This window comes from Perissodus microlepis, chromosome 8, assembly GCF_051167445.1.
Source record: "Perissodus microlepis isolate ML-2025 ecotype Zambia chromosome 8, ASM5116744v1, whole genome shotgun sequence".
Lineage (NCBI taxonomy): Eukaryota > Metazoa > Chordata > Actinopteri > Cichliformes > Cichlidae > Perissodus > Perissodus microlepis.
Window position 1 is genome coordinate 27,944,923 of NC_140468.1, and position 13,020 is coordinate 27,957,942.

The 13,020-nt window shown below is 40.7% G+C and overlaps 1 protein-coding gene across 8 annotated transcripts in view; it reads right to left on the reverse strand.

Annotated features, from left to right (window-relative positions):
* ryr2a (ryanodine receptor 2a (cardiac)) overlaps positions 1-13,020 on the reverse strand; it is a 263,162-nt gene that overhangs the window by 107,789 nt on the left and 142,353 nt on the right. For all 8 annotated transcript variants that reach the window (XM_084938488.1, XM_084938482.1, XM_084938484.1 and 5 more), the window contains 13 exons: positions 12,057-12,202; positions 10,569-10,683; positions 10,199-10,331; positions 8,911-9,014; positions 7,091-7,226; positions 6,800-6,986; positions 5,886-5,997; positions 5,171-5,291; positions 4,897-5,066; positions 4,252-4,472; positions 4,001-4,091; positions 1,610-1,750; positions 862-1,025 (listed from right to left, as the gene is read on the reverse strand). In XM_084938488.1, the coding sequence (XP_084794614.1) occupies positions 862-1,025; positions 1,610-1,750; positions 4,001-4,091; positions 4,252-4,472; positions 4,897-5,066; positions 5,171-5,291; positions 5,886-5,997; positions 6,800-6,986; positions 7,091-7,226; positions 8,911-9,014; positions 10,199-10,331; positions 10,569-10,683; positions 12,057-12,202 (1,841 nt within the window). The remainder of the gene's footprint in view (positions 1-861; positions 1,026-1,609; positions 1,751-4,000; positions 4,092-4,251; positions 4,473-4,896; positions 5,067-5,170; positions 5,292-5,885; positions 5,998-6,799; positions 6,987-7,090; positions 7,227-8,910; positions 9,015-10,198; positions 10,332-10,568; positions 10,684-12,056; positions 12,203-13,020) is intronic.

The window sequence follows — 13,020 nt, forward strand, 5'->3', positions numbered from 1 at the left end:
GTTGGCGTTAACCTGTTCCTGTTCGCATTGTACACGTCACAGGCGGGGAATATCGTTACAGTCACAGATCAACCGGCCATCAGGCAGGAATCCACCAGGTACCTGTCATTGTCCTGTCAGGAATGAGGTGGTTATTTTAAGTGGCTGTATCTGTACCTCACGTGTTTGAGGCTTGGCCAGATGTTGAGGAGGGTTTTTGTCGTAACCCAGAAAAGAATTCTGTGATCATTAACATTTGGTGCTGCTGAGCTAACCAGTGAATTCCTTCTTTTTAATAATGTAAAAAATTGTTGTTTTGCCACTTCTAAAATTCTTCCAATCTCTCTCATATGTTTATTTTAGTTTTTCAACCTGAAGTCCTGTTTGGTAGCTTATTCACTCTTAATACTAACTTGGGCACTGCCGATTTAGAAATTACAGAGAGCCCCTGTTATCACCAAATGCAAGTTTGCTACCTAAATCAATCCCTGGCTCCTCATATTTGGATGTTGACATGTGCCTGGGGAGGATACTGAACCCTAGTTAAGTGTAAGCATGTATGTGTTTCTTAAATAAAGAATGTTAGATAAATAATGTGTGTGTGAGCGAGTTTGAAGTGGCTTATTCAGAGTAGAAGAGCATTTATGCACCTTTAAAAATGGGGGAATCTGCATAAAAGTGGCTTTGAACAGTTAATGCAATACTTTTGTTAACCTCCTGCTTCAATTATATCATGATGATTGTTTGATTTAAAATCCACCATGTTGGTATACAAAGGCAAAACAACAAGACATGTATCATTGTATCATTGTGCAAAGCATTCTAACCTGACTGTAAGCCAAACAAGTAAACATGTTACAAAGAAGAAAAAGATGTACATACTTGGTGGTGTCTGCAGGCTGTGGTGTGAAGTTTCCTTCTGAGTCCATAGATGACTGTTTCTCCATCATGGCCATGTAGTTGGACTCCATATACTCTGGAGGAAGAGCTCCAGCCACAGCACTAAGACATGGCAGCGCCAGTTTAAATAGCTCCTGGTCGTACTGCTACATTACAACACATACACAGTATGTAAGTGTGTTGCTTCATACATTATTGTGAACATTGAAGGCTGTCTGTTTATCATTTGTTTAAAGCAAATAAACTTGGGGAATATTCAGAATCTGTCATGAGGGTGAAGTGAGGGTTGAAATAGAGAATTCCAAAGCAGGCACAGCAGATAAATTATGAGTTTTATTAAACAGTGAGTCCAAACAAAAGGCAGAAATCTATCCAGCGAAGATTAGAGAAACATAGGGAGAAGAGACGGGCAGGAGTGGGTATACTTGTCTCCCTTGCTCCCTGCCTCCTCTTTCCCAATGGGCTTTACTTGGAGGATGAGAGGGATGCTTCCCCGCAACTTTTGGTCCTGATTGGTGTTTTTTTTGCTAATGTGCATAATGAGAGGCCCAAGATTCTTTTGGAATCATTGGGTGGTGTACGCACCATCTATGGACTCTATCGTGTTGCTGGTAGTAGGCAATGACGGTATAACTTGGAGAAGAGTGAGTGGGAGTAACAGCCTTGTTATGCTTGTCCATAGAAGTGCGACCCGTGTGCATTCTTTGAGCTACCACTAGATGAGCCTCACCTTGTGGGACAGGGCATCAAATATTCCCCAGAACATTTTCCTAGAGAGGTGCAGCTCTTCATCTGACGCTACTCCAAAATTGCCCCAACCTCCAGCCAAACAGTAGTACTTCCAGCAACGCTCGTAGTGATTGGTCAACAGCTGAGAAGTCAAAAGCACATTAATTACCAGTCAATGTATGACTGAAGCCAAATAAGTACGTAAGGTGTTACTGTAATTCAATCATATTTTCCCATAACAACTTAATGCACTTAATCAGTAACAACATTAGTTACTAACCATACAATTATACTGTTATTTGTGCTTCATGGATTTTACAGTTTTTCCACAAAGGGCTAGTGCGCATATTTTATAAATCTAATGGTAATTTGGTGTGTGCATTTGTTTTTTTGCACTGGGTAAGAACATTTCTATGCTTCATCTGTGTGTTTTCAGTGGGAGAAACATCATCCAAGTGACGTCTTCAGTCTCAGCTGACTGTAGGTTTCCCCAACCTTATAAATATTTGCATAATGACTGAAACTAGCACCACTGAATGAACAATGACCAGTCAAGGAGGTCATTTACATGAAAAGAGAAAGACCATCTCTAAATCGAGGAGGGGGTCTAAGGGTACATCTCTGGCCATCTTACAATGCTGTGATTGCAGCCATTTCCCAACTGTCTGTGAATGGGACTCATGGTAGTTGATCAGTGGGCTTTGATCAATGAGCTTTGATCAGTGGTTGTTGATCGATGGTCATGAGAATTTGCATATTAAGGATCAAGGAACTGACCTCCCAGCCCATTGTTCCTTCAGTGGGCTGGGTTCAGTCATTGTGCAAATGTACTGTTTATAATGTTGGGGAAACCTGCAGTCAGCTGTGTATGAAGATGAACTGAATCAACCTTTTGGCATATTGATGAATGTTCCCCACTGCATGTAAAAAAATACACACAGTTGAATGGTAATTATTATCTGAAGTGCCTCAATTCTATGCTTTATATTAACTAAAATGCCATATAACCATTTAGTGTAGTATTAAGTGGACACGCCCTGAAAAATAAAAGCATTAGACTACGTGTCCTTGGGGGGGAGAAAGCTGTAGACTCTCGCCCACCTTGCCTGGGAGAAAGTAGATAACAGGGAACCATCTTCTAGTGGAAAGTTACTGAAACATGGTTGTTTTGACTAGAATGAGAGAGCTGGTAATAATAATGGATTGCATTTATATAGCGCTTTTCGAGACCCTCAAAGCACTTTACAATTCCACTATTCATTCACACACTGGTGGAGGCAAGCTACAGGTGTAGCCACAGCTGCCCTGGGGCAGACTGACAGAGGCGAGGCTGCCATATCACGCCATCGGCCCGTCTGGCCATCACCAGTAGGCAGTAGGTGAAGTGTCTTGCTCAAGGACACAACGACCAAGACAGACAGAGCTGGGGATCGAACCGGCAACCTTCCGGTTACAAGATGAGCTTCCCAACCCCCTGAACCCCAAATAAATAATAATAAAACTGTTAAGCGTGCGTCACCATTTTGAGATCCGCGGCTGTAGGAGCCATATGAGTTGTTCCTTTTTTGATTAAGTGGGTTGGTTTAAATGGACTCACTGTATTGGTGCACGGGTGTGGGGCGTGTCTCATGGGTGTGGTAGATGATAAATGTGGTTGCACTCACCTGTTCACCGCACCTGATGTTGATGAGCAGAAAGGTAGGGTGAGCATGAGGCAAAACTTTCTGTTCAGCTTGAATGATTTTGATGTATTTTAACTGTAACTTGATGGTTTATGTATATTTATGCACTAATTGATGCCATAGGCCAAGTTGTAGTTTGGCATAGTAGCCAGTGCAGCTCTTTGTGAGTAGCAGTTATTTGTTTGTGCAGTCTGTGCATTTGTTTAATAGTTAATCCCAGGCGCTGATTTGCATATTGGACAGTTGCATGTGGAATAAAAGGAGCAAATGGTACAGAAGTGTATTTTATGTGTTTATTGTTGCGCGTCATCTGTGTCCTCATGTTTAGCCTGCCGCGGCCGTTGGTTGGTTGAGCCGCAACAGCGGCACTGTGTCATGCAGGACGCATCTCGCTTCTAGAAGTAATTTTGTGAGACAATAAAGTGTGAAAGGATCTACTGAGCAGTGTTTTGTCTTCCATCAGATGCCTCTGAGGAATCAAAAGAACGCGGTGAAGTGTTGATATTTAACACAATGCATCTTTGGCCATGTTATAGAGTACTGAAAATGTAATGTAATGAGTAGTAATTGCATTCTTAGGGGAGTAATTAAGTAGCATAATGCATCACTATTAAAAACAAAAAAAAAAATGTAATAGATTGCATTTTTAGACAACAACCTGAACACTGATTCCTATACATGCAAACTTTGTTTCTGACTTTGTTTCTCACCTTCAGAGGCATCTTGGTGTGCTCATTAAGTAGAGGAACATCAAACACCAGCCTCCTGAGTAGGTGCTGCATCATTGAAGGCCTTAGCTTACTGTACATTAAGAGGATTCCATACGTTAGTGGTATGTACCATCGCTGATCAAGAACACAATCAAATACGATCTATAGCATGTGTTTTTAAAAAAGGGTAAACTAAGTGCTAAATACTCATTAAAGGTTGACTCATATGTACATGTATGTCTTCATCTTACCCACAAACAGCAAGCAGACACTCCTCTATGGAGTCCCTCTGAGCTTTGGTGAGGCAGCAGCCTTTGGACAGGCGATAAACCGTATGAAGCAGGGAGTCTATTAGTGAGGCGAACGGCTCCGTCCCCGCAAACAGCGGCGCACATTTAGTCAGGAGAGGCAGCACTGCTGTACACAGATACCTGTTGAGTGCCAGTGCCATGTCTGTGGCACTCAGAGCAACCTAACACAAAGAATAGAGAGAAACAATAACAATGTAATAGAGAAACTACATGTGTGGCATGTACATATGTTTTTATACCTCTGGGGGAATACTATACACAGTGAATAAAATGCGTAGTTGTGCTAGTAAGAAACAATATCAAAGGCTAAGTGTCATGTTCCCTGGGCCTTGGGCCTATGGGCTTTGAGTTTTCTGGAGTTCTTCTGTTTTTTAGTAGTGATTAACTTTGTATTTTGGTTCTATTTTCTGTTGTGTTGACATTTATCCTTCTGTTGTTGGTTTCCTTGTTTATTGCCGGCTCTCTGTTTTTTGTGTGTGGTTCAGTCTTGACTCCTTGTTAGTTTACCTTTCTGTCTTTTTGTCAAATCTGTATTTCTGTTCCTGAAGAGAAAGAAAAGATGTATACACACAGACAGAAACTTACAGTGTCCAGAGAGGCAGCAGACCTCAGGTCTGGTAAGAACCCAACCTCCAGAAGGTGGAGAAGAAAATTCTGGTCTTCTATACCATAGACACGGTCCAGGAACAGCACCATGGCTGCTTTGTGGTCTGGGCAGAAACCTGCTGACATGTCTGGCTCCACAACCAACCCATCTGTACATGCACGCAAACACAATTCAGTTCTTGATTGCTGATATTACAGGATCAGTTACTGTTATTACTGGATTAGATGTCATCATGTCAGATGACTTTCTTACCTTTAGCCAGGTTAGGCATAGAGAATGAAATACTGATGACTCCCACCAAGTCTTCAATAGGAATAAGAGACCTCAAAATCGCTCTGATACGGATAGCTTCACCTTTACCAGCATGGATCAGCTAATAGAAAAGAGGTAGGGCTTAAGTGAGTGCACTATATACGTAAGGCTGCATGTAGGAGTTGTGTATTTTGAATCGCTGGTACTCCACTTCAAGGCCAGCCAGCACGGAGCCCGTAAGACCACACATACGGCCAGTGACAACTCTCACGATCAGTGACTCAATAATCCAAAGTATTAAAACAAGCTCAGTCCCAAACCCCTCTTACCTGGGAGCTATTGTCTGAGACATAGAGGATAAAGCTACTGGAATTCTTGCTTCCAGGCAATCCAAAAGTCTTTGTGCATGCAGGAGCTAACAATATCTGCAAACAACAACTACAGCTACTCAAAAGAGGCTTTGAAAACACATTCTGCTCACTAAAGAGACACGTCGAGCACATTTTTAATCTGTTTGTGAACACAGTCAGCTATTCAGACACGATGCAAATGAAGTCGGAAGAAAACTTCTCTCCTCAATCATTTCCGAAGGCATTTTCCAGTCAGGTGCTCTAATTGGAGTTAGGACCCTGTATAAATAGGTCATTGACGAGGACGACATAGACAAAACAGAGACAGCTGAACAAACGCACGTGTGCAGTACAAAGTAACTCACATGCATCTCTGGAGCACAGCGGCCCAGCAGGTCAATGAGAGCAGAGTAGAAGGTCATGATGGCATTTCCCATGTGAATTGTATCATCTTCCTCTTCCCCTGGCATGTCACTGCTACACACGGACACACAGAGACACACTCTCATATTAAATGCCCCTAAATACTTCATTTTCTTCTGACCTGTTATGCTCATTTCCCACTCTGTGCTTGTACTGTAGTTACTCATGAACTCAGGTTAGTGACAGGATAATTGGTTCAGGCTGATGTTTGTCTGAAATTGTTCTTTTCTAAATGGAAAACACAGGAAGAGATGATCTGCTTGAACAATGTTAGTATTGGAAATACGACACGTAGTTTAGGAAGTTACCAAAAGGTGTGCCGAAGGAAAATAGTGCGCTCAAAGTCATATCCAACTGAACCCTGGGATTTTGTGACAGGCATTCATAACTATTCAATATATACATCTGCACAACAAATTATAATTGCTATGAGTCAGCATTTTGTATGCCCTAATTTCCAAAACAGAAGCAAATTCTAGATCTTAAGAAAATCCCTTAACATTTAACAGGTTGTCGACAAGCCATCTAGACTTGTAGATTCATGTACAGACCTTTGTAAGGAATTTAGTCTACCAGGCAGACCAAATGGAAACAGTCAACATGATTGTGCTAGCGAGCGCTTCCTGTTAAAAGTGAGGTCTTCCTTGCCAGTGTCGCCAGGTGCTGCTTATAGGGAATTATCTGACGGCTGGTATCTTGAGTGTCTGGAGATAACTGCTGCTATGAATGGGTGCTGTATAAATATAAAGGAAATGTAATTGATCCTTGCCTGTTCAGTCCAACTGATCAGTCCTGTTCTGTCAGTGTGAACTTTAATATGTATATGTAAGTAATCAGGTTAGAAGTGTTGTCATACAGTGCCTTGCTGCTCTCAGACATAGGAGACGGACCATCTCTGGAGGGATCCTGAGAGATCTTAATGGCCTCCTCCATTGCTGCCAATAACCCATCACCACCTTCACCTCGAAGAGCCGGGCCAAAGCATTCTGGTCGACGAATAAGGAGCCTTACCACAACATTGGCATTCTCCTCCACACTTTCACCTGGCCACATAACAGGGACAAGTTGCTAAGTTTGTGGTTGCACATGACACAAACTCCAGTGGAAAATAAATGATCTGACTGCAGTCGTATGGTTACATTTTTACCATTGCAGAAGACAGCAAAGCGCAGGAAGTCAAGGTATCGTTCCCCCTCCACAGGGTTCCAGCCGATGTCAGGGTATCCCTTACGGACCAGCATCACACAGCTCTGCAGCCCACACCCAGCTAGATATTGTACCACCTGCAAAAATAAGTTATTATTATTATTTTGGGTTGTTTGTTTCAAAAAGAAAAAATATAGCACAGTGGAAAGACACCTACAATTTACATTTAATTAACAGAGATAGAACAAAGCACAAAGGGTTCAGCAGTATGGGATGCCCGACCCGCTGCCACGGGACATAAACTGTGCCCACAGCTAGAGCTTGGTTCACATTACCGGCAGTAGGGACGGATCTACTGTGGTGGCATGTGCCACCTTAAAATAATCTCAGCGTGTAGCTTTCTGGATTTTATACTAATACATTTGTTTCCGGTGTCACCAATTCATAGCCTTTACAGACTATATAGGAATAATGGAAAATCTCAATTTGGCGTCCTGAAGATTTGCTTTATGCAGGTGATGTTGTAGCCCACAGTCACAGTCAGATAAAAGTAGAAACCTTTGGTCAGAATTACTACTCATGTGGTGTAATGTACTGCAAACTCTAAAGCCAAATTCTAATAAGATGACTGTATAAAAAGTTATTGTTGTGTTGAAAGCCAAATACATTTGATTCTTGTTATTTATTCATTTTTGTTTAACAGTTGTTATTTTCTGACCTTGATGGACAATTTCATTTTTAACCAATGGGAATTGTTCTCCAGCCTTTAACTGTTTTCCGTTTGGTTACGCTGGTAAGGCTGATAACTAAATATGAGGAACATTGTTGCTGTTGAAAGAGAGGTTGAAAAGCGAGATGTCTGTTTTGTTAACTGCTAGATCTGGAGACCTGAAGCTGTTTCTTGTAAATGCAAAGTGCTTTGCACTGGCGAGTAGACTTTACAGTTGCCGCTGCTAACCAACATGCTGAAATGTTAACCCCGCTAACTGCTGCTGTATAAACTCGTACTCTCTTTTTTCTAAGTGGTTTTAGCTTGGAAGCTGAGTACATATTTGCATCTACATGTTTTAAAGTAGTGTTTCTGCTGACCACTGCTATTATCAATTTGTATAATGAATGGGGTATAGTGAGACTGCTGTCTTAAAGGAGCAGTATGAATAAGACCTATGGAACTAATTAAGTTAATTTCATGATTGGTAAGGACCAGATTAATATGCATTATAAAATATTTGATTTTGATAGTTGTGCACCAAATTTAAAACACAACTTGAATTTACAAAGGAATACAGAACCGATTTGGGGATGAAGTTTAAGCCTAATTTTGTACATGCTTTCTTCCTTAAGCAGACATGTTTATGTATAATTGTCAGCGTGCATGTGAAGTAACTCTGAGCTCTGCGGCATATTCAAAGGTGTAGGAAGATGCTGGAGAAGGTTATGCATGGAACCAAGGCTCACCATCTACTTTTGTAACTTTCTCTGAGGCAACAAGAACTTAACAGACCTTAATCTTCATAAGATGGCAGCTCGCACCCTCGCCAGATTCTCCTGTCTCAGAAAAAACAGGGCCATCACGGGTGACCCCTTGCACCCTGGATACCACCCGTTTGACCCGCTGCCCTGTGGTCGACACCTCAGGTCATTCAAGTCATATCTTCTTCCCCAGACTGTATTTTATTCCACCACAGTTGGTACAATTTCGTTGTACATGTGCTGTGACAATAACGGGCTCTTCTATTCTATAGGCTAAAGTGACCTCAGAATAACTAATACAATTTACGGTTTTCCTTTTGTGTGTGTCTAAGTCTTTGTCAGCCTCACCTTCTCCAGGTCTGGCTCTCTTAAAGCAAGGGCAAGCTCATTATTATCCATGACTGATGCTGCAGCCACATCCAGAGGAGTGGATCCTCGCATAGATGGAGATGCTGAGAAGAGGAAAAGACATATGTAAAGTGTATGCAACAATACAAACTTTCACAATAGATAATCATTTGCTCCAAAGCAACAAACATCCCAGAGCTAGAGAGGGTAGTCTGTCAATCCAAAAGTCAGTGGCAATCTGGGCAGCTGTTGCTCAGGAGGTAGAGCAGGTCACCTACTAATCAGGAGCTTGGTGGTTCAGCCCCCATCTGCTCTAGTCTTCATGCCAAATATCCTTGGGCAAGATACTAACCCCCAGTTGCTTTACGATGCAGCCATCAGAGCGTGAATGTTAGATGGAAAGCATAAAAAAGTGCTTGTGCAAATGGGTGAATGAGGCAAGTTGTGCAAACCGCTTTGAGTGCCCAGAGTAGAAAAGTGCTTTATCAGAACCAGTCCATTTACCATTTACTTAATCCCCGAATGTGTGTTAGTGTGAATGCGTAAATGTGTATTCTAAAGTGCTTTGAGTGAGTAGACAAGATTTATATAAATATACACTGCAAAATCTCAAAATCTTAATATATTCTAGTCAAAATATCTCAGCACACTTAAATAAGACACAATCAGTTACAGCGTGACATTTCAGTGAGATATAAGAACTTGTTTTTAGACAGTGCATGTTGGATCTGGAGAATTTTCAAGATTTTTTCACTTATTTCAAGCAAAAATATCTCGTATTAAGATGTCCAAGCTGTGAGCTGGTTCCACAGAAGAGGGGCCTGAAAACTGAAGGCTCTGCCTCCCATTCTACTTTTAAATACTCTAGGAACAACAAGTAAGCTTTGTTCCCATACTTGGAACAAACTGTCAAGTTTCATAGCTAATGCATTCATACCATGAATACTGGTGGTGGACTGTGTTCAAGTCCTCCACCAGTATGTCAATGTTAATTTTTTCACCCTGACAGAGAGCGCCAAAACGACACCAAGCGCATGTTTGTCTTTTTGAGCTCTATGTCTTGTGGGTAAATTGCAACGTCATTCTTAAACTTTTACACAACTCTGTAGTTGCTACCCGTCCTCAACTACCAACGTTAATCAACAACAAAACAATTCTGAGCTAGTTCCCTTTATTGGTAAATGTTGGTCACCACGCATTGACAATGTCTTCAACATTCCTTCATCTCCTGTTCTCTTCATAATAAATATTCAACTGAAATAATGCTTGTTAGGTCATCATTACTCACCCAGGCCAACACTGCTGTTCTCCAGCAGATAACTCAGATGGTCAAACATGGCTTTCTGGTTCTGACGGCTGATTCGACAGAAGTAACATAGAAAACGACAACAGTTGGCCACCATTTTTGGAAAGGTGATTTCCTGAAAACACACGTGCATCACAGGTTGTTAGACAAAATGTCCCTTTGTGTTTATTTATCTGAAAATAATTCAGGGGAAAAACATATATTTAAAACATTTTGTGACACATAATTTATTTGAAATACAGCAGAAGACGAATGCAACATTTCCCCATTGCTCTACCATTCTTCATCATGACTCTTGTCTGTGTTCATTTGGGTTGTTCTTGAGTATGTCAGCACTGTTACTATTACATACCTTGGAGTCTCCTCCACTGAGCACATTGACCATGACCTCCATGACAGTCTCGTGCATTCCCAACGCTCTCATCAGGTTAGGATGTTGGTAAAACACTTTGTTGTTCATGATATCTCTGAGAGGAAGAAGGATGGGTGAAATTTAAACCGACAGTTCAAACTCTTTCATATATTAACTGTTTAATATTTGACCAGTGTTTTGTTATTACAACAGTGATATTCAGGTTTTGACATTTAAAAGAGGTTCATGGGTGCTCATTTTTATTATAAGGCTTTTGGATACAAACCAAGTAAGAACAGTTTTGGGTCAAGTGCAACCAACAATGTCTAAAATGGAAAAAGCTGCCTCAAAAACCAGACTTCATTTTAAAAGTAACACATTTTAGTTTAAAACCTAATCTCAAACCAAATCTGGGTCACCAACAATGTTGATCTTTACAAACATCTGTCAAATGGAACCAGAGTGCATTTTCAAAGTTGCTAGATAACGGGAATCACATGCTTGTGACATTAAATCCACCAATTGACTACAAGGAGATTAATAAGGGGGAAAAGGGATCATTTCCTTGTATGAAGCAAACAATAATTAGCCACTAGGGAAAAGGACCCATAACCTAAAAGCAGCAAACAATAATGTGAAGGTTACTTATATGACACATGTGCACATGTATTGTGTAGCTTCAGCTAGACTAATAGATGTCAACTGTTATCTGCCAGGATTAGCTGGTAAATGGTACCAAGTCCACCTTTACCTTGCCAAGCAAGCTAAAGTGGGACTTGGAAACCACATTAGAGTAACTTGAGCTATGTGAAGCAGACCAAGTTACTAGTTGCAAGCAATCTAATGCACTCCAATGCAAGACAATTTGTTGCTTTGTATTTAAGTGTATAATAAAGTGCTGAAGACGAGGCATAGAATATGTTTGTTGAGTGGTATCAATCCTGACAGGAAGGCTGCTCTAGATCAAGATGCTGCAAATTGTCTGTGAAAAATGCAACCAAAAGAAAAGACTTTTGTGCATGAATACAGGTGTTCTTTGGGCACAAAGGTTTGCAAACCATTGAAACAAAGCACATAACCCATAGGTAAAGTGAAATGTTCCTGTTTTTATTGTGCTGGACTGAGATATACAGATTATGTGTGCCTAAGCCATATCCTTACATGGACACTCTTTAAAGTTAGTCTGAGCAGTTACCCGAGAAGTAAAAGAATACTTGAAGACAAAAGTCCATCTACGACTAAGAGCTGTTAGAAATTCTGAATTTGTTTTTATGTGCCTGTAGGGCATTCTGTAGATAGATTAAAAATCAAATATACACACATGCACAAAATTGTAATTTCTCTGTTTCTGAACTTTCATTCACATAAATATTTGTTTACATTTTTCCTCTTCTTGTTGGGAGTTAAAGCAAGTCTAAAGAAGAAAGTACTCCAAAGAAAACAAATCATTCAGACACGCAAGAGCTTGACAGATAAGCGTGCTCTCACCCCAGCCCTCTGATCATCAGTTTCTCCTCCTCTCTTCCCATGCGCACACTCAGCAGAGATCTGATCTGACCGAGAGCCGCTAACAGGTTGATGGTGTCCTCGATTGATACTGAGTTTATAGTGTAGGTTTTAGGAAGAGCCCGTACCTGCACAGACATATTCATACCTTATTAAACTGATTGACATACATTTAATATACAAGCAGAAGCACTGTTACTGTGCAAACTGAGCATGATATTTCACATCTGTACCTGAAGTAAGGAGAGATAAATTAATACACAGAAATTAACAACTTACATTGTTCTTTTCAAATAACTGTAGTGTTACTGTGAGAGTGCAATCTGATGTGGGACAGATGGATTTTAAATCAAATTTTAATTCTAATTTAATGCTTTTAACACGGATCAATTGAAGAGAAGCTAATACAGGAGAAATATGGGCTCTCTTTCAAGTTCCAGTTCGTATTCTTGCTGCACCATTCTGGATCAACTGAAGACGGTTCAGGGAGTTCTTATAGAGCATCACTCTGAGACGGGATGTTTCTAATATTAGTGACACTCTGCAAATAAATGAAGAACGTCCCACATATTTGTTTGACTTGTGGAACTTGTTGTACTAGACTTAATTATCTGGTGAATTTATGACCACATCATCTGAACAAAGCTGACAGTCGGCCTCTGGTGAACTGGTAGGCAGGTCATTTTTCAACAAATTGAAAAGTAGCACCAAGGATTGTTTGCATGTGCATTTTTTTGCTTTCTTAACAATTGTTTTGTTCAATCTGATCTACTTGACAGTTGCCAGATTTATTGTTTGGGACCCCAGGAAGTGTGTCACATATGGAGCAGGCTGGATAGCCGCTCCTCATATTTTCCTAAAAGAACAACTCTCACATCAGATTGTTACAAATATAGCATGACTATATTGTATACATTTATTTGGAGATTCCAGTGGTATGGATTTT